Source organism: Ovis canadensis, chromosome 2 (assembly GCF_042477335.2).
Source record: "Ovis canadensis isolate MfBH-ARS-UI-01 breed Bighorn chromosome 2, ARS-UI_OviCan_v2, whole genome shotgun sequence".
Classification (NCBI taxonomy): domain Eukaryota; kingdom Metazoa; phylum Chordata; class Mammalia; order Artiodactyla; family Bovidae; genus Ovis; species Ovis canadensis.
The window spans coordinates 237,388,116-237,410,541 of NC_091246.1; the positions used below are offsets into that span (position 1 = coordinate 237,388,116).

The window sequence follows — 22,426 nt, forward strand, 5'->3', positions numbered from 1 at the left end:
CAATCAAACTTGAACCTGAAAAAGTCTCTAGACCCAACTATCAGTTCACAAGAAACTTACTTTATTTATTCATTTACTTTTGCTTTTCCATTTGAGACAATGGAAATCTGACTGACTGGCATCTCTTAAGAAGGAATTACTGAAAAAAAAAAAAAAAAAGAAGGAATTACTGGTTTCCTTTTCAGATATAAAAATAGTAATCTGGATGTATGTGCCTATGTGTATGTGTGTTTTAAGAGGCATTATCTTGGTTTATATGCGAGTACATCATGAGAAACGCTGGGCTGGAAGAAGCACAAGGTGGAATCAAGATTGCTGGGAGAAATATCAATAACCTCAGATATGCAGACGACACCACTCTTATGGCAGAAAGTGAAGAGGAACTAAAAAGCCTCTTGATGAAAGTGAAAGAGGAGAGTGAAAAGGTTGGCTTAAAGCTCAACATTCAGAAAACGAAGATCATGGCATCTGGTCCCATCACTTCATGGGAAATAGATGGGGAAATAGTGGAAACAGTGTCAGACTTTCTTTTCTGGGCTCCAAAATCACTGCAGATGGTGACTGCAGCCATGAAATCAAGACTCTTACTCCTTGGAAGGAAAGTTATGACCAAACTAGATAGCATATTCAAAAGCAGAGATGTTACTTTGCCAACAAAGGTCCGTCTAGTCAAGGCTATGGTTTTTCCAGTGGTCATGTATGGATCTGAGAGTTGGACTATAAAGACAGCTGAGCGCCAAAGAATCGATGCTTTTGAACTGCTGTGTTGGAGAAGACTCTTGAGACTCCCTTGGACTGCAAGGAGATCCAACCAGTCCACCCTAAAGGACATCAGTCCTGGGTGTTCACTGGAAGGACTGATGCTGAGGCTGAAACTCCAATACTCTGGCCACCTGATGCAAAGAGCTGACTCACTGGAAAAGACCCTGATGCTGGGAAAGATTGAGGGCAGGAGGAGAAGGGGACGACAGAGGGTGAGATGGCTGGATGGCAGCACCGACCTGATGGACATGAGTTTGAGTGAACTCTGGGAGTTGGTGATGGACAGGGAGGCCTGGTGTGCTGCGATTCATGGGGTCACAAAGAGTCAGACACCACTGATCGAATGAACTGAACCGATCTTGAGCAACATGATGAAATGTTTATAGATAAAATTATAGAATGTCTAGGATTCATTTCAAATTAATGCAAGAGGAGAGAATGTTGGTGAGTGTAAAGACAGACTGGCCACGAAGCAGGCACTGCTGAAGCTGAGTCATGGGCATGGGTGTGTGTGACTGTTTTCTACTCTGATTCTAGTATATAGTTTACATTAATTCCACGTGCAACAGTCAAGCATTAATATGGAGTTCTGATGTTTAATGATAATATGCTTAGGTAGCCCTGCAACAATTTTTCTTTCCAGAAGAAAAAATTTCCCCCAAAATAAATGAAGTGGCAAAATAAATGAAATCAAAGTTATATAAAAAAAAAGCACACACATTAACTTATGGCAAAGTATAGATCTTAATATAATCAGAACACTGTCTAAAAATGTTAATATCCTTACTTTTATAGTTAGAAAATTCAAATATATCCAGGTGAATAAGTTAAAAAAAAATAGTCTTGGGAATGGGGCAAACAATTAAAGGTATAAATAAAACAATGGTTGTGTGGACTGATGATTGTTGACGGGCTTATGGAACTTATTATGCTACTAATACTTTCAACTTTCATGTGTTTGATCTTTTTCATAATAAAGATAAATTCTGATTATCCTTAGGCTAAACCCCACATTTGCTGCTGACCTGCAAAGGTCTAACATGACCCGCCAAGTACCTTTACCTCTCAGATTTCATCTTCTACCACTTTCCTTTCACCTTCCTATTCCCCTCCCGCAGTCTAATGAGCAGACTAGACTTATTTCCACCTCTGGCCATGCACTCCTTCTTCCTTCACATCCTCTGCAGAGCTGGTTTTCTCACTTCATTTTATTCAACACAAAATCTCCACACCTCAGAGAAGGTTTCTCTAAACAGCCTATCACCACACCAGCAATCTTCCATTGTCTGCATTGATTTCCTTCACTGCAGTGACACTACCTGAAATTTTACTATGTAATGATTGTCTTCTTTACTGCAAGGGTCACACTCTAACAGGGAAGCTTCCATGTGGGAAACAACTCCACTTATCATCCATGAACAATCCCAGTGCCTCACAAATGGCACTGAATAAAAAAAATCAATATTCCAGGGTCCTCAAGAACTCTGCCGGAGAGTGTTATTTGAGAGATGAGTAACAGGGCAGCAAAAACAAAAGAAAATAAAAACAAAAATACGAACTGCTTCTTAAAACCCTCAGGTATTTGGTTGGTCAAAAAGTTCAAGTTTTCCTGTAAGATTAAGTTAAGATGCAAGTACATTAGAAATCTAGCCTTCTATTCATATTAAGTCAACAACTTAAAAAAAGAGATGTGCAACAATCAACAAAGATTTACAGTATATACTGTGTGAGCGTATGCTTAGTCATTCAGTTGTGTCTGACTCTTTGCGACCCCATGGACTGTAGGCTGCCAGGCTTCTCAGTCCATGGGGATTTTCCAGGCAAGAATACTGGAGTGGGTTGTCATGCCCTCCTTCAGGGGATCTGCCCAACCCAAGAATCGTCACAGGTCTCTCATATTGCAAGCGGATTTCTAACCTGTCTGAGCCACCAGGGAAACTCACTACAGTCAATATCTTGTAGTAACCAATAGAAAATTATCTGAAAATAAATGTGTATATGTATAATTCAATCACCTTTGCTGTGTACCTGAAACATAAGTCAACTATACTTCAATAACATATATATATAATGAAAAAAAAAGATTCAAGCACACATATATGAACACATATACACACACTGCATTATTTAAAAAAAAAATTTTATTGGAAATTATATGAATATGTATTTTTAAGTTCAGAGCTAATAAGCTTCGGTACACTTTAGAAGTTTTAGAAATTAAGACCGAAGTCTGCAAATAGCCTACTGACTCTATGGAAACAGTATAGATAAGTAAAAAAGAATGTACATATGTATGTAAAAAAGAATGTATGTATAACTGAGTCAATTTGCCGTACATCAGAAATTAACACAATACTGTAAATCAATTATACTTCAATTTTTTAAAATGTTTAAATATAAATTTTTTAGTGCTTAAGGAAGCTAAAGGTAGTATTCTCCACCAAATGGAATTTAATGGAATTTGTAATTATGCAAAATCATACTCTTAGTTACAAACTAAGACTTAAAGAGTCACTCTTATGTCTACCATATATGATAAGATTTCTGGGTTTAGTTACTGGTAATTCTGCTGAGAAATCTCTCCTCTTGGGCTCACTGTATAATCAACTGCCTACTGGGTTAAATTTTATTATACCATAAAAAACACAAGACATGAATCTATGCAAATCATGCAATCAGATGTTACAATAACCAAAGTAATCACCTGGGAGTCTTTACTCCTCTACAGCTCAAAAAAAGTGTCTTGCTGTTAACTTGGGATGGTTTTCCAGTGGCTCCAATTTAGTAACCAAACATAAAAGGACAGAAGAAAATCTTGAAGAGTTGCTATTATTTAAGGTAAGAATATCCACAAGCTCTATTTTTTAAAATAGGTTAAAGTTCATGAAAAGTTCCTAAGTGAAAACTCTCCTATATGAATAGATAAACAGTTTAAGAATAGCACTCAACTAATAAGAGTTTCGAGGAGAGGACAAATTTAAAAGTATTCACTTACTAGCTCCGCTTCCAATTGTTCTATGGAAAAGCTGTGACATCCGAGGACCAAGAGGACCAAACAGGTGAGGGGGAAGACCCCTGGCCTCTAACAGAGCTAAGGAAAAGAGCAGAGCAGGAGAAACAGTTGAGTTGTTAATACAACTTACCTCATTTAGAAGCTTCCAACAACTGATTCATCATATAATTCATTTAAACAATTCTACTTTCAATTTTAAACTTTAAGAGAAGCTACATGATATATTATCATATGTGAAACGGATCGCCAGTCCTGGTTCAATGCATGAGACAGGGTGCTCAGGCCTGGTGCACTGGAATGACCCTGAGGGATGGGATGGGGAAGGAGGCAAGAAGGGAGTTCAGGATGGGGAACACATGTATATCCATGGATGATTCATGTCAATGTATGGCAAAAAAGCACTACAATATTGTGACGTAATTAACCTCCAATAAAAATAAAATTTAAAAAAAAGAGAAGCTACAAGAAACTTTTCAAAACCACATTTATATATACTAATGCAATTACTATAAGTTACAACACCCGTATGTGTCAACTCCAGGGCATCTTAAAGTTTTATGCAGATATTAAACATTAGTGCCAGCAGGGACCATGTAAATAGTTCAAGAAAAACCTAAAGAAAACATTTATTTTGAAGAAGTTATATGTTCAGCAAATTTGCTCTATTTTTACTCTATTACCTAATCAGATATGATCATGAGATTCTCTAAAAACACAGGAAAAATCATGTTTATCAGTTTCCAAAAGTGAGAAAAACTGTTCATGAGAGTTTCAGTCAAAAAGACTATCTGAAACTCATTCATTAATGTTTCTTGTAAGCCTCACATTGGGGACTGACTGGATAAACAACTGAAGACAATAAAAAACCCATGCACTTGTAAACAACGGATACATAATATGAAGCTGCTTTTTAAAAAGCACTTACAACATTATAATGCCTATAATTTATGTATACACTCTACATTCATGTTGAAACAGCTGATCAAGAACTCAAAAGAATATAGCAAAAGAGCATCCTACCAGATGTGCTGTTGTTAGGTACCAGAGAATAATATATGAAGCGACCCCTTGTCAGTATCATCCTTAACTGATAAATAGCTGCATATATAACCATAATGGAAAAAAAAATTAACAACATAAAATATACTACGTAAGATTTTATCTATCTAAATAGCAAAGATGAAGAAACAAATCGGTCATCTTCCAATTCCAAATCAGTATATCAAGAGCTTTTTTTGGAGATATGGGTGGGCACTGCTAGATTATAGTTATACGAGCTTATTCAAATTAATTTCAACAAAGAATAGAGTGACAGGCAGCCCATGACCGTCGCTTCGTATAAGCTTGATAATGGTCTTTACCTTGTAACCGTCCCATCTCGGAGTCATCAGATTCGCTCTCCCCAGAGGTGGTCATGCCCACAGCCCCTGCAACAGAACTAGAGGCTGGGGGCGGGGAGGGAGTGGAGAAGGTGAGGGTTAGGAGAAGAATAAAACTCATTATGTCTGGTTTATCTTTAAAAAGAAAAAGCAGAGTTTTACAGACAATAATATATTAAAGGCAAACGTGCACAATGCACACCAGCTGTTCTTCTAGACTTCATCATGTAGCTTTTATGGAGAAAAGATGGCTTGATGACAACAGAAACAAACATAACATTCAAGCCTTGCATTTCACTCATTTACGATTTTCACAGTTTCCTCCTGTCTTTGAAATTGCTCAATTCAGTCTTATTCTGAGCTCCTCTATGAAAAGTCCATAAATATAACTCTGCTAAAGCCACTGTGATTTTAATAAACAGGAAAATAATCACAAACGTAAAACAGGGAAAATGTTCCACAGGGATGTGTGCCTTCTTCAGTCTGCTCTATTTCTGGGCTAGTCTTGAGACAATCATTTGCCATGTTTTCTTCCACTTCAAGGGTATGCAAAGATTATGCTCTTATTTTCAGGGCAAAACACTGAAGATACACATTACAACTAACAGAAGACCACAAAACATTTAAATATAAGTACAAAAGAGAAAGCAACCAATACGTAAAAACAGAGGAAAGAAGAAGTCAGATTCAGAAGGATTCTACTACCCAAAATGCTAACCTGATCAATACTTCAGTCTAAGTAAGCAGTGGTTGATTCTATTACAAATCTGACCAAGAGATGAAAATATATTCCTGTAAAACTAGCACTTTTACTGCCCCTTCCTCTCAGTGTCTGTCGAGTCCCAAAGCACTTTTTGTACAAACCATTCATCTACGTATGACCACATCATCCACAATACTTTACGTCCATGTGACAGACCAACGACAGAACACAAGCAAGACGAATAATTCTGTTATTATTAAAAGAGGCACATAGATCACCTATGTGAATATAACAAATTTTCCTGAAGAAAGAGATGCTAATATACCAGCCACCAACTCCGCATTTTCATAATACATTTTTTCACTCCTCATTTAAGTATCCTATCATTTCACCAGAATTTTTTTTAAGCTTGTAAAAAAAAAGAAAAAAGAAAAAAGTATGGTTTAGAACAGGAGTCAGCACACTGTGGTCCACAGGCCACATCCAGTCTAGCACATCACTATGTAAATAAAATTTCATTAAAATATACCCAAACTCATTAATTTACCTATTAACTGTGGCTACTTTTGTGCTACAACCACAGAGTAGTTCCAACAGAGCTTATATAAACCTTAAAACATCCATTATCTGGCCCTTTACAGAAAATGCTGGCAACCCCCTGGTTCAGAGTTACAGGCTAAGAAGAAATGGTAATATTAAAGAGTATCAGAGTTTAGTAAACTTCGTATCTGTTGAAAACAAAAAAAATAAAACAAAACCGGAAATAACCATGACTATACTTTGTAATGCTGCCTAAAGGTACTAATTAAATGTTAACTCAATGGAGAATGTGTCCATATGTTTCCTCCCAACCAACCAGAGGTATTACAAGAGGAAACCTAGGCTTTGTGTGTACTTGCTCAAGATCAGAAAACTAACAACGGATATGAGATCTAAACCCAGGAAGTCTGACTTTACAAGCTGTACTCTTATTAACTACACACTATCAGCACCTTCAATATATTCTTCAGTACTAATTTTTAATTTATGTACACTGGCTCTTTCACATTATACAGAAACCATATTAATCAATTCTGCTGCTGCTAAGTCACTTCAGTCGTGTCTGACTCTGTGTGACCCCACAGACGGCAGCCCACCAGGCTTCCCTGTCCCTGGGATTCTCCAGGCAAGAACACTGGAGTGGGTTGCCATTTCCTTCTCCAATGCATGAAATGAAAAGTGAAGGTGAAGCTGCTCAGTCGTGCCGACTCTTAGCGACCCCATGGACTGCAGCCTACCAGGCTCCTCCATCCATGGGATTTTCCAGGCAAGAGTACTGGAGTGGGGTGCCATTGCCTTCTCCGACCAATTCTGCTATTGGGTCCCAATTATTATTAACTTAGCAAAGTGGCTCTTAAACTTGCCTTGAAACTTTTACAAACTGTGGAAATCAAATACAAAGTTGTGATAGACAAAACTGCTGTTATGTATTCTCTTCCCCTAAAAAAGCCTACTCTGGAACCACATATTTTTAAAGAAAAAACGTAAAAGTTCACTTAAGGTAATGCTGGAGGGTTTTATAAGAGGGTCTACTGGTTTTACTTTAAACCATTCTACAGGTTTACAACTTATGCTTTTAAAGGTTTAAGTTACTTCTTAAAAGAGTATTCTAAGAATTTACATAATGAATAATAAATACCTCAAACTGCCCTGCTACAAAGACCTAAAGCAAGACATAAAACTTGTAAAAGCACAGAATTAAAAGAGCTGTTAAGATTATTTAGTGCAGTCCCAACATTCAGGGAGACACAGATCCTCTACAAGAAGCAGCAGGCATATTCTCATTTTTAATTGAGATGAGTGCCTATTTGGACAGAAATCACTGAACCCAAAGCAAAAGATCCTTTCGAGCTGCCATACCTTTGATGTATGTGTTATGCTTAGTCACTCAGTCGTGTCCAACTCTTTGCGACCCCACAGACTAGAGTCCGCCAGGTTCCTCTGACCATGGGGATTCTCCAGGCAAGAATACTGGAGTGGATTGCTATGCCCTCCTCCAGGGGATCTTCCTAACCCAGGGATCAAACCCAGGTCACCCACTTTGCAGGTGGATTTTTTTTAACCACCTGAGCCCTCAGGGAAGCCCAAGAATACTGGTGTGACTAGCCTATCCCTTTTCTCCTGAGGATCTTTCCAACCTAGGAATAGAACCAGGGTCTCCTGCACTGCAGGTGGGTTCTTTACCAGATGAGCTAGCCATACCTTTGAAAGCAAATATTAATAAGCATTTGCCTACTGTAGCTCCCTTTTTGTAAGTTTTACAAAATTAGATAAACCAAACTAGCTTATCCTATGAGTGGCTGTTTGTAGTCATGCAAGTAAGGAAATGTATTCCATTCCTAGAGTCAATGACACAGCAATTCAATGAACACATCAAATGTTGGGCAATACACACAAAATCCATCCCCAGACACAATGCATTAATAAAAACAAGGTAATCAAGCAGAAAAAAATCCAATCTCAGATTTTAAGAGATGTCAATCTATTCTTTTAAATTGGTATCTTGCCCATCCAGTCTCTGCAAATCACCACAGTATCATATAAGGCAGTTTCCAATATACAGTTAAAGCTGACAGAATTCACTTTTACTTCACAGGAATGGCTAAGGGTTTACCAGATACCCAAGTACAGGAGGCAACAAGAATACATTCTTAGTGTCATGAAAACTTTTGAGCAAGGCCAAAAGAATGGTTGTTCAGAATATAATCACACATTATACAGGTGCAGGCTAAAAGATGCTCTAAACTAACACCATCAATTAATATTCAACACAAAAAAAAGTGTGTTACAATTTTCTTTAAATTCCAATTTTATATACTGAAAAACTAAAGCACATTATACTGAAGAACTTAATACAGAGCTTGTAAGAAGTTTGCCTCTTCCTCTAGAACTACCTGAGTGAACTGGCAGAGAAAGCCCCACAGTATACAACGCAGCCTCCAAAATGTAATCAAGTTAGTGCTTTCTAACATCAGCGAACAGACCATATGTATCTTTGACATAAACTTGGACAATACCGAGATTACACTGTGATTTCAAATATGGAGGCAGGCCTTTAAGGAGGGCAATCTTATGAATCTAATCCCTTAAAGCCTTCATCCTCTTAGGTGAATATACCAGGGAACACAATTTTACACACCACCCCTTCATTCTGGCCTCCAATTACACTCATATGAATTAAACCAACTAGTAACCGTAGGGAAGCAGAACAACACAGCTGTTGTTACAACTGTGCACTTCAAGAGTCACACATCCAGGCCTATAATCCTAGCAAGCTTAACCATTCTGCATTTCAATTTTCCTCAATTATAAATGAGGATAACAGTGCTCACACCTCAGCAGGTTGCTCCAAATATTAAATAAGAATACATGTAAAATGCTTAATAGTGTGTATGCAATGGGGTGTAGGCTGTGTAAATGTTAGCTATTATAATTATCATAATGAGTCCACTTTAAACACACTCTCAGCAGCTCCATCTCAAAGAGTCACCCACACAGGAATTGCTCCACTTCCATATTCAGACTTGAAGCATCAGCTGTGTTACGTAGAGCTTCAACGAGCTGCACGTGCGATGCACTTTATTTTTCCAAAACTCTACCACTTAACCCTTAAGAAAAACTATTCTAGGAGAAAGGCACTACCAGATGAGATGCTGTTAAGTTCACCATGTAGTTTATTATACAAAACCAGGAAAGACTGGTTGGTAAAGATGTTAAGCTGGACAGAAAGCTGAGACAAAAGGCAAAAAAGATGGACAGTAGTGGGCAAACCAGAACCTTCCCGTCAAACCAGGACATATGATCGACTGTAGGCAATAAAGAAAACTGGCACATATTCCGATATTAAATAATAATACATGAAAGAACTTCATTCAAAAGAAAGAGTATATATGCCTACACCTAAAGTTACACATATTATCTAGATTTAAGGGACTTATAACCATATGTTCATAATGCTGAATTCTAATATTTTTGTATCTGTTTTAATATTAGTGACAAATGCTGATAACAAACTACTTCTTAAACCTGTTAGCCACAATCGAACACTGAAGTCTTAGCCTGCTTTATGTATTGGTAATGGATACATACTTGGTGTGAGGTGACTTAATTTTTGCTGTGCTAAGATATCAAGAATAAAAAACCCATAAAAATAGGAATAATATTATTCTTAAAGCTGCTAGGTTCAAACCAAATATTTATTTTTTACAGACTGTAACATTCTAAATTAAAATCTGCACATGTATGAAGCAATTTAAACTATATCCGTACATTTTTATTATGAATTTAATTTTTTCAAGCAAATCAGCAGGCAACTATTAAATATACTGATCAATATTTAAGAAGCTTAAGCAGAAAGGGAGTTCCTGCTTCTTAAAAGCCCTTTGAACTTAATTAGTACAAATCTGGATTTGGAAAAAAAAATTATACAAAGAAACAAAAGAATACAAGTAATCAAAAACCAAATCTATAAAACGAAAGAAAACAACAAGTCTGATGCTTATTTTAAGATGTAGTTGTTGCCTCTCTTCCATTATACCTGGTATACCTAAATAGTAATTTATCTCCAAATAAAGCTGCAAGATACATAAACACATTTTAGGCGTAAGAAGTGCCCATCTACCTGCTGCTCCTTGGGGAGTCTCGTCTGTTCGTGCAGCTGAAGAGTTCACCGTCTCCTGGTTGCCTTCAGGGTCAGCCATCTTCTCCTGTCGACGAGCTTCAGCTGCTCCTCTTTTGCCCAGGCCAGAGCCTCGCCGACTACGACAGAAAAATGCCATCATAGGCAGCGCTCCCAGTGACCAGGAGTAATGTCCACACAGCACAAAGCTCCAATGCATGGAACACAAAGCGAGTCTCTTCTTTTTACATAAAAATTGTTGCAGAAAATCACTATGGGTAACAACCAAGACTTTGTATATTTAAAACTCTCCCAAGCTATATCACGTAGACAATACAAGCTTTTGTGAGGCTATGAGCTGTTGTCATCCTTTCAGACAGAAGTGATCTTTAAACACTTCAACTAAATGGAAAAGTGATTCCTTTAGCAGAAACAATTCATTCAAAATAGATCTCTAATTCTTGGGTAAATAGTGGATCAATACATGGAGTTTCAGACTGATAGCTGAAAATGGGGGACGGGTAAGAAGAGAGAAGACAACAGGCAAAATTCCCATCACTTAAGTCCCAGATGATTTACATCATCAAAAAAGTTACTATCCTCATCATGGACAATAGCTTCTCCTTTAAAATAAAGAACTAAATATTGAATATTTATAAACAAATACAGATTAAATCTGGGAACACACCTGCTGTACACTGAGGCATCACTATAAGATGTGGAAAAAAGAATTATTAGTCATTTATCATCAAGCAAGCTACATTTCATTGATACTTTTTCTATTTTAATAAATGAAATCAGTAAGCAAATCATGCACAGACAAAAGACTTCCAAAATTATTACAACTTAATACTGTTTAAACAGCAGCTCCCCCAAATGACCTTGGAAGTGCAAAAACCTACTACTAAAGAAGTATTTTAGACTAAAGTCAAACTACAGTGAATAATGCTGCTTGGTAAAGAACAAGGAGGAAGTAGGCATAAGTGCCCTGGAAATGAAGGCTCTGAATTATCAGAGTTGTAGAGGAGTTTATTCTTCCAATTAGTTTAAAAAAAAAAAAAAAAGTATGTCCCTAAACAGGGATTTACTCAGCCAGTCTTTCCTTTAGGGAAAGACAAAAAAACCTCATTCCAAACCCAAATTACCAAGCTACAAATTACTGCTATTCAAATTAAGTCACTTATTTAACATTTATTTTGCATCAATCATGTGACACGCTCTGTGCTGAACATTTGGTTGCTGCCCTCAAGTGTGTTAGTCTACAGAGCGATGAAACTGCAGCTGTGAGAGGCTATGAAAATACTACATTTAAGAAGAATTTCAGCAAATTCAGAAAAGCCTGAGATGAAGAACGCTGCAGACAGGTGGGTAGACAGCTTGTGTGCAGCATGTAAGTAAATAACTCCTAGTGCATTAAGACAGTGCTCCTGAGGAGAAGCAAAGAAGGCTGCAGAGAAAGACAGGACACTAGATTACCTGACTCCATCAACAGTTCATACTTAATTTTCAACCACAGTGAATTCAGTTTATATCTAAGATTATAAACCTTGGGTAAACTGGATTCAAAGTTTGGTCCAAAATAGGGCAAAAGCCCTGAAAAACCAAGAAATCATCTCAGAGGTCCTCATAAAAGTACTGCCAACAAAATTCAAAGGCAAACAGGTGTACTAACTCCAGATATTTAAACAATATTTTAAACAATCCTGATAGAACCAGAAAATAAGTGGAAAAGCAGAGCTTAAAGGGCTTAGAGTCCTTTCCTTATGACTTATTATTAGGCAACAAGTCCTTCTGTTTCCTTGTGTTATTACTGTACCTGCAGTCAAAGGTATAAAGTTGATTACCTTAGAGAAAAACCAAAGAAGCACTAAACCTTTCCACTGACCTGAGATGGGAAAAGCAAACTAAAAATAACCCACGCCGTCACTGGTTTTTGGCACATTTAGGAGAGAGAAGAAACTATATACAAAAGGAGCAAATTACACACAAAGGAGGGAGAAGTCCCATAAGGTTGTGATAATTAGCAGCATAATACCAGAACTGACCAAGCCTGAAAATCTGACATGAAACTGGAGTGACAAGGTTTTTTAACTTCAACCTAAGATTCTCAATCAGTGAATGAAAGTATGGGAAATAATATACTATATCGTATGTCAAAGGTAGACAACTTTCTGAAAATGGGCTCAAAGTGGGAAAAATGGAGATGTGAAAGAACACAAACAAAACCCACATTTTCCCCTGAGGATGGGTGTTGTAAGGCAAAATAAAAATGAAGTACATCTCTCGCCCTCACCCATTAAACTCAATAACTCATGCCAATACTTTTAGAAACTAATTAGGCAATATTACAGCCATTACAACAGGCATCCCTTTTGATCCACTAATCACACAACTGGGAAATTTAGCTACCTTTAAAAATAACCCAAATCTGCATAAAGATGCTCATTAGAGAGCTCTCTGGCAGACAGGATCTCTAAAAACAACCAAATGTCCAACTGCTGGCAGTAACTCTGGGCAAATAATGTAAAACAACAGAGGAAAAGGTAGAAGATAAAGGTGTTGCCCCCAAAAAGGCATGATTAAAGCTTAGCAAAAAAGGAAAAAAAGTTAAGTTAAATATTGGGGAAGAATTCACAGAAATAATAGTTCTATTTAGAATCAATTTCTTTGCTCGATTTTCAAAAAGAAAACTTTCATGCAATTTTTTTAAACACTCATAAAATGAAGGTCTTTGGGGAAAGCTGGACCCAGGCACTGAACTGATCTCACACCGACAGGCCCAAATCATTACCTGGCACTAGCGCAGGAGCCCGTGGTCTTCTGGCGTGTGCTCCGCCTCAGACTGGGGAGCTCGGCAGGTGGGGATTCGCTGCGCTTCTTGGTAGATTTTCGTAAACCTACAAATGTGAAATGCAAGAGGGACATGTTTAAAGGAGTCATCTTAAATTTAAAATGACAAAATTCTTCCGGCCGCCCTCTACGGGCTCCGCAGCAGCTTCTAGGTCTGCTCGCAGAGTCGGCCTTCACTGCACTGGCCACACCAGGGAGGTTCCTACAGTGCCTGGCACGGCTGTCCAAGGAGACGTCTTCTCTCTCTGGCCTAACCTTGACTCGAGCTTTCTGACACCATGAGTGATGGTCCCTCATCCCTCGAATCCTCCTCTTTTAAAAGTTTCCATCACACCTCTACTCCTCCACTGCTTTTCTCTACTAACGAAAGCAAAGAGATTTTTTTTTTATTTTTGTATATACTATATATTTCAAGACTTTCAGTATTTCATTTAGCACTTTATTGCTACATTATCTTTGCAGTACCCCATGGCACCTAGTTTCTATAACGCTCATTAATAAGACCAGAAAAGAACAAAATGTTTTCTTTCATCACCCCGTCTGCAAGGAATACACATTTGAACTGAAGCCTACCAGAATGTCCAATTTAGACAATACTATACAATTAGGGGGAGATAGTTAAACAAGCACAACACTTCACATGATAATCTGGAATCTCACATCTTTATAGGATAACAGATTCTAAAAAGGTATAGCAACTAAGTAAAGTTTATTGTTATCTTATGAACAACGGGGAAGCCACCAGAGCATTTTCAACTGCCGCCTCCTCAAACTATGTTGTTACCCTATGCCCATACATGACATGACAACATCCTGGGTGGTATGCTCTACCTAAACACAGAACCCCAGCAGTGAAAGATCTCTGAAGTCAACAGACTGTATTTCATTAGAACTTCGGGGTCATCTTGAACAGATGTTAACTTTCTCAGAGACCAACTGTACAATAACAATTCTCCAGATCACCTGTTTCTTCTCAAGTTATAATTTTTTTTTCATTGAAATCTGAAAGATGGACATGGTCTGCAGACAGATTATGAGGGAATGATTGCTCAGTTGCTCAGTCATTTCTGACTTTTTGCCACCCCATGGACTGTAGCTCGCCAGGCTCCTCTGTCCATGAGATGAGTATCCCGCAAAAATACTGGAGTTAGTCGCCATTCCCTCCTCCAGGGGATCTTCCTGACCTAAGGACTGAACTCGACTCTCCTGTGGCTCTTGCCTTGGTCGGCAGATTCTTCACCACTAAGCCACCTGGGAAGTCCTGCACAGCTAATGGAGTAAGCTTCGTATGTTCAGCTAATAATGTCACCATTTTTTAACATTTAAAAATTTAGAAATTAAGTATTTCAGAAAATATTACACTTATCTCTCTAACCGAAATACGCAATGAAGTTGGAACAGACAAAACACTGTTCAATTTAGAGGGAAAAAATCATCAGTGCACATTACATTAAAACTGCAATTAAAAAAAAATAAGGTACTTTCACTTATCAATTCAGCTCAGCCACTCAGTCAAGTCTGACTCTCTGCAAGCCCATGGACTGTAGCACGCCACGCTTCCCTGTCCTTCACCAACTCCCAGAGCTTACTCAAACACATGTCCATTGAGTCAGTGATGCCATCCAACCATCTCATCCTCTATCATCCCCTTCTCCTGCCTTCAATCCTTCCCAACATCAGGGTCTTTTCCAATGAGTCAATTCTTTGCATTAGGTGACCAAAGTATTGGAGCTGCAGCATCAATCTTTCCAGTGAATAATATTTAGGACTGATTTCCTTTAGGATTAACTGGCTTAATCTCCCTGCTGTCCAAGGGACTCCCAAGAGTCTTCTCCAACATCACAGTTCAAAGCATCAATTGTTTGGCACTCAGCCTCCTTACAGTCCAACTCTCACATTCATAACATTACTACTGGAAAAACTATAGCTATGACTAAATAGACCTCTGTAGGCAAAGTAATGTCTTGGCTTTTGAATATGCTGTCTGGGTTTGTCATAGCTTTTTTGCCAAGGAGCAAGCATCTTTTAATTTCATGGCTGCAGTCATAATCTGCAGTGATTTTGGAGCCAAGAAAATAAAGTCTGTCACTATTTCCATTGTTTCCCCATCTATGTGCCATTTTCCACTTTTTGCCACTTTCACTTATAAAGCTTTTTAAAAACCTGTAAATTATTGTCACTGCAGATGGTGATTACGGCCATGAAATTAAAAGATGCTTACTCCTTGGAAGGAAAGTTATGACCAACCTAGACAGCATATTAAAAAGCAGAGACATTACTTTGCCAACAAAGGTCCGTCTAGTCAAATCTATGGTTTTTCCACTAGTCATGCATGGATGTGAGAGTTGGACTATAAAGAAAGCTGAGCGCCAAAGAATTGATGCTTTTGAACTGTGGGGTGTTGGAGAAGACTCTTAAAGTCCCTTGGACTGCAAGGAGATCCAACCAGTCCATCCTAAAGGAGATCAGTCCTGGGTGTTCACTGGAAGGACTGATGTTGAAGCTGAAACTCCAGTACTTTGGCCACCTGATGCGAAGAACTGACTCATCTGAAAAGACTCTGATGCTGGGAAAGATTGAGGGCAGGAGGAAAAGGGGATGACAGAAGATGAGATGGTTGGATGGCATCACCGATTCAATGGACATGGGTTTGGGTGGACTCTGGGAGTTGGTGATGGACAGGGAGGCCTGGTGTGCTGCGGTTCATGGGGTCGCAAAGAGTCAGACAGGACTGAGCCACTGAACTGAAAATGTCTCAATTCATATAATACCTAAGTGTCTTTATATATACTATGATATATAGTAATGGACACTAGCACAAATTTTCACAACTATTCTGTGACATTCAATATTTAACAACATTATGGCCTACTGCTTTACTACTAATTTATGGTGATAGCATACTTTTGGACGCTTTCACTACTCATGCCCTATTTTAGATTTCTGTGTTTAAACTCTCTTTTAAACTTCATTCAAAGGTAATTTCCATATGATAAAATGTACTCATTTTAAATGCAGTTCGATGAGTTTGACGAATATAGTCACTGGTGTAACCAACACTGCAATTGAGATATCAAACGTTTCTTCACTTTAAAAAAATCCCTTATGATCCCTGCAATACATTCCCCATCCCCTTGCCCCCGCCCCCACACACCTCAGATCTCTGGCAATCACTGGTCTTCTTTTCTGTTGCTATTGCCTGCTTTGGAGTTTCTCACAAATGGAATCATATGCTTTGGATGACCTCATGCTGTTGTGCATATTGGTCCATCCTTTTTACAACTAACTGGTATTCCTTTTCTATGGCTGTGTCACAATGTCTATCCATTCTTGCTGTTAAAATTTAAAAGAACTGTACTAAGTTACACAGAAGTAGGGCAAAGAAAAGTCAAAACAAGAGTGAACAGAAAAATATTTATCTGATGTCATAATATCATAATGTAAAACGACTCTCAGGCTAATTGACATGACTCCATCCAGCCTGATAAACTGAGAGAGAGAACCTCAAATATTCTGCTCTCTAAACTTTGTTACAGAACTATATAAATTCTTCCAAAAGTCTAAAATGTGTTTAGAACATAGAAAGGTCATAAATTCTGGAGAAAAAGAAGCTGAAACTTCAGGTACAGCTTAACTTCTTTTGGCCATTCAGCAAACTGACAATGTTAAGCTATGGAGATTTGCAAAAGCACTTTCAGATACAAAGTTATTATAATGTGTTTTGTGTTTTTCATACACAAAAATATTAACTGACTCGCTTAAAAGTGCATAATTCAACACCATTCTAAGCTTATTTTTGAAGCAGAACTGAGTACTACATCTTCAGTATACTTGTGACAAGATGTTAAAATTTTGCTTTACTGGTTCACTTATAAAACTCAAAAACTCTCGGTATAAAAAGAGTATGTTTGTAGAAAACAAGGTGAAAAGACAACCCTCAGAATGGGAGAAAATAATAGCAAAGGCAACAACTGGTAAAGAATTAATTTCCAAAATACACAAGAATCTTATACAACTCAATACCAGAAAAGCAAACAACCCAATCAAAAAGTGGGAAAGGGACTGGAAGCGACATTTCTCCAAAGACGACGTACAGATGGCTAACAAGCACATGAAAAGATGCTCAACATCATTCATCATGAGAGAAAGGCAAATCAAAACTACAGTGAGGTATCACCTCATACCAGTCAGAATGGCCATCATCATAAAGTCTACAAGTAGTAAGTGCTGGACAGGGTGTGGAGAAAAGGGAACAGACTTGCATTGCTGGTGGGAATATAAACTGATACAGCCACTATGGAAGACAGTATGGATACTCGTTAAAAAGCTAGGAATAAAACCAACATATAGCCCAGCAATCCCACTCCTAGACATATACCCTGAGGAAATCCAAAGTGAAAAAGACACATGTACCCCAATGTTCAAGCAGCCTAGATGTCCATCAACAGATGAATGGATAAAGCAGCTATGGTACATACATACAATGGAATACTACTCAGCCATAAAAAGGAACACATTTGAATCTGTTCTAATGAGGTGGACGAAAACTAGAACCCATTATACAGAGTCAATTAAGTCAGAAAAAGAAATATAAACATTGTATTCTGACACATATATATGGAATCTGAAGAGATGGCACTGATGAATTTATTTTCAAGGAAGCGATGGAGAAACAGTTACAGAGACAAACCTATGGACGTGGTGGGAGGAGGAGGGAGAAGGGGAGATATATGGAGAAGAGTACAAAGAAATTTACAATACCATGTGTAAAACAGATAGCCAATGGGAATTTGCTGTATGACTTGGGAATTCAAACAGGGGCTCTGCAACAGGCTGAAGGGTGGGGAGGGAGGTCCAGGAGGGAGGGGACATGGGTGTACCTATGGCTGATTCTTGATGTATGACAGAAAACCACAAAATTCTGTAACGCAAGTATCCTTCAATTAAAAAAAAAAGAGTATGTTTGTAGAACAAAAGTGTTTCCGATCATTCTACTGGTCAAATATGGAGGATTTTCATAAAGGAGGAAACATGGAAAGGTGTAAGCCAACAACCTACTGTTGTGTGTACAACACATACAACATACACCTCTCTGTCCCAGGCTCTGTAATGCAGCAAAACTGCACCTTATCTTTATTTTTACAATGCCACTTTAAGCAGCAACCAGAATTATTATGGGTCAGATTAATATATTCTTATCCACAAAGTCTTTGTATAATAAAGTCAGGTATAAATCTTATATCAAAGCTCTTGACCTTTGAACAATTCACGGTCCACTTATACTCGGATACTGTTCAATAAATTTTAAATAACTATAGGACAAAACAGTTTGCAGTTATTTGAATCCAAGGAATGTGGAGGAACTGTGGATAAGAACAGCCAACTATGAGTTACATGCAGACTAACCTCCTTATTGTTCAAGGATCATCTACGTATTGGTATAAGGAACCCTGCCTGCACTTCTTCCTACAATATATTCCTATCATCTTTATTCCTCTGGACAATGGTTAAGCTAGCAGTATTTTTTTAATAATTGATTTGTTTTCTAAAAGATAGACGTCTTACTCTTTTTTTTTTCCTTTTTCAAAGAAGTATTCCTAACCAAAACTGACTTATACAAAGTCCAAAATAGTCTTTTTTTCTGAAGTATGACATTTTGAAAGTGTGACATTTGATGGTTTTTCCAGTAGTCATGTATGGATTTGAGAGTTGGACTATAAGGAAAGCTGAGTGCCAAAAAATTGATGCTTTTGAACTGTAGCGTTGGAGAAGACTCTTGAGAGTCCCTTGGACTGCAAGGAGATCCAACCAGTCCATTCTGAAGGAGATCTGAATATTCACTGGAGTCCTGAATATTCACTGGAAGGACTGAGACTGAAGCTGAAACTCCAGTACTTTGGCCCCCTGATGCGAAGAACTGACTCACTGGAAAAGACTCTGATGCTGGGAAAGATTCAAGGTGGGAGAAGGGGACGACAGAGGATGAGATGGCTGGATGGCATCACTGACGCAACGGACATGAGTTTAATCGACTCCAGGGGTTGTGATGGACAGGGAAGCCTGGCATGCTGCAGTCCATGGGGTCGCAAAGAGTTGGACATGACTGAGTGACTGAACTGAACTGATGTTCAAGTACATACATTGCTATCAGTGGCTACTTTTCTAAAAGAAATTCATAAAAATTGACCACATAATGAGGGATCATAGATGTTTATTTAAAAATCACTCAGAAACAATAAAAGGTAAGTTGTGCAGATGAATGACAGTGAGCTAAAATCCAAGTGGAATTTTCTAAGCCAAATTTTTATTTCCTAGTCAATGCATAGCAATTGCAGGCATTGATTTGACACCATAAATTAAAACTTAGAAACGTGCAAGGATACTCGTCTAACCACTGTAATAAATAGAAACTGGAAAAGCACTAAATGTTAAAATAGGAAACGGTTAAATAAACATCAGTACAGTAATAAAAAGTGCAGCAACACAATGTTAGCTAATGAGGATGTGAACAAATTGGCATTTTTACACTGCCAGTGAGAATATAGGGATTCCCTGGTAGCTTAGACGGTAAAGAATCTGTCTGCAATGTGGGAGACCTGGGTTCAATCCCTGGGTTGGGAAGATCCTCTGAAGGAGGGCATGGCAACCAACTCCAGTATTCTTGCCTGGAGAATCCTCATGGACAGAAGAGCCTGGCGGGCTATAGTCCATTGGGTTGCAAAGAGTCGGACATAATTGAGCGATTAAGCACAGCACACAGTGAGAATATAAACTCATATTTCTGGAAGGAGTTCAAAGTATATATTAATATTAATATTTAAATGAAAAATAACCAGTGACCTAACAAGAAAATAATGCATTACTGAGCTACAATCAATTTTTAAGTTTACAACAACATTGTAAATGGGCTAAGAGCTACATCCATATGCTATTAAAATGATATAACTTATAGCTTATTTTTTAAAAGGAAAAATGTCAGTTAAAATCAGTTAGGCAGATAAAGCACTCTGGTTTCTTCATTCCTGAACATGGATAACGACGACACTGTGTCATCATGATAATGAAATTTAATGTAAGTCAACTGTCTAGTATGAAGCCAGTTTGTAACAGGCACTCAAAAAGCAACACCCACTGTCATGTGGAGTGAGCTTCTACTCTTAATAAAAATATATGCATATACATAGAAAAATGTCTGCTTTCTAGGTAAAGACAAAGACTTGACCACACATGCATTTGCTTCTGTCCTCTAGTGAAACTCTACTAAAATAGCTTTAAAAGGATCTGAGGCATAAATTCACAAGGGTGGGAAGAATGGCAGAGACAACTATCACAACACAAGACAATTTCAGAAGATGAAAAAGCAGTAATTCCAGTGCTAAATACACGGGAAAGACAAGAAGACTAAAGGTAGAAAACGGAGATAAACTACCAATTAGACTGACACTCAGAATCCCACAAAGGTCCAGGAGTTGATGGTACCAAATACCTCTGGGACAACTGCAGAGTTTAAACTGAGGACTGGTTCACAGGCTGTTTATGAGCAGTCAGAGTCTAGATCCCCTCCCCCACTTGCACAGCTGTGTAAATGTCACTCTCCTGAGGCAGGTATGCCTAAGATCTTTATTCTTCAGAAAGTGCAAAATACAGAAATTCTAGGTTAAAGTACACAGCTGCGAACAGGTGCACCAAATCAAAAATGAGAAAGGGGAGGTGATCAAGAATATATAGACCAACTGGATGACATATGGCCTCTTTCCTAGGCATCTTCTCTCACTAAGCCCCAGAATTCTGGCAGTTAGGTTTTCACTTCCAAGCAGGAGTCTGAAAGAATCTTCCCTGTGGAATTTTACCAAAGAAAAAAGATCTGAAAATGATGATCACCCAATTAGTTCATTAGATAGTGAATCTCAGTCAAATCTTATCTATGTGCTCAGAGCTAACAGGTTACATACTTGGTTTCCCTACTCTTGTTAATGAGGAGACAGCCAGCAATTACCAGAATTTTAATAAACTTTCTAGTATGAAGTCAAAAGCAAAGTAAACCTACCTCACAAAAAAGTACATAAGAGGTTTCTGCAAGAAAAGAAAACTTATTCTGAATGGGAGACAGAGACATAGACAGAAAGACATGTATCTATTAAAAAAAAAAAAAAAAAAAGACAATGCTCAGAGCAGGACTGTTTTCAACAGCCAAGACACAGAAGCAACTGAAATGCCTGTCAATAAATGACAAGAGTAGGGAAATGCGATGCGTACACACACACACACACACACACACACTACTGTTACTCAGCCATAAAAAAGAATGAACTAATGTCATCTGAAGGTATATAGATGAACCCAGAGAATAAGATGCTTAGTGACATAAGTCAGACAGAAAAGGACAAATATAATATGCTATCACATATACGCAGGATGTAAAAAAATAACAAAAGTGAATGTATATACAAAAAAGAAACAGACTCACAGAAACAGAAAACAAAGCTGTGGTTACCAAAAGCGCCTGTGTGCTCACTCAGTTGTGTCTGACTCTTTGCGACCCACAGCCCACCAGGCTCCTCTGTCCATGGCATTTTCCAGATAAGAATACTGGAGTGGGTTGCCATTTCCTTCTCCAGGGCATCTTCCTGAACCAGGGATTGAACCCACATCTCCTGCACTGGCAGCTGGATTCTTTACCACTGCACCACCTGGGAAGCCTAAAGGGAGGACAGGGTGTGTGGGGGTGGCAAATTACAGACTAGCAGTATGGAACTAGCAGCTATAAACTACTAAATATAAAACAGATAAGCAACAAAGATTTACTATATAGCATGGGAAATAATATCCAATATCTTATAATAACCAATAATGCAATAAAATAAAAAGGGCAGCCATCCAGAGGTCTCATTACTTCAGGAAAATGAAACAAAATCATGTAGACAGCTTGAGAACAGATGTAGACAATCAGTAATCAGTCTGGAGTTGACTGATGGGGTCAAGAAAGGGTAAAGAACAAAATAATTATTAAATTCAGTAAAAACAAACCTGACTAAGAAAGAAAAGTTCCTACAGACTCAAGT

General features: G+C 38.1%; 1 protein-coding gene across 41 annotated transcripts in view; it reads right to left on the reverse strand.

Annotated features, from left to right (window-relative positions):
• The window catches only part of TRIP12 (thyroid hormone receptor interactor 12), a 154,440-nt gene that overhangs the window by 60,009 nt on the left and 72,005 nt on the right, over positions 1-22,426 (reverse strand). For all 41 annotated transcript variants that reach the window (XM_069578502.1, XM_069578505.1, XM_069578496.1 and 38 more), the window contains 4 exons: positions 13,306-13,411; positions 10,518-10,654; positions 5,137-5,220; positions 3,758-3,853 (listed from right to left, as the gene is read on the reverse strand). In XM_069578502.1, coding sequence (XP_069434603.1) covers positions 3,758-3,853; positions 5,137-5,220; positions 10,518-10,654; positions 13,306-13,411 — 423 coding nt within the window. The remainder of the gene's footprint in view (positions 1-3,757; positions 3,854-5,136; positions 5,221-10,517; positions 10,655-13,305; positions 13,412-22,426) is intronic.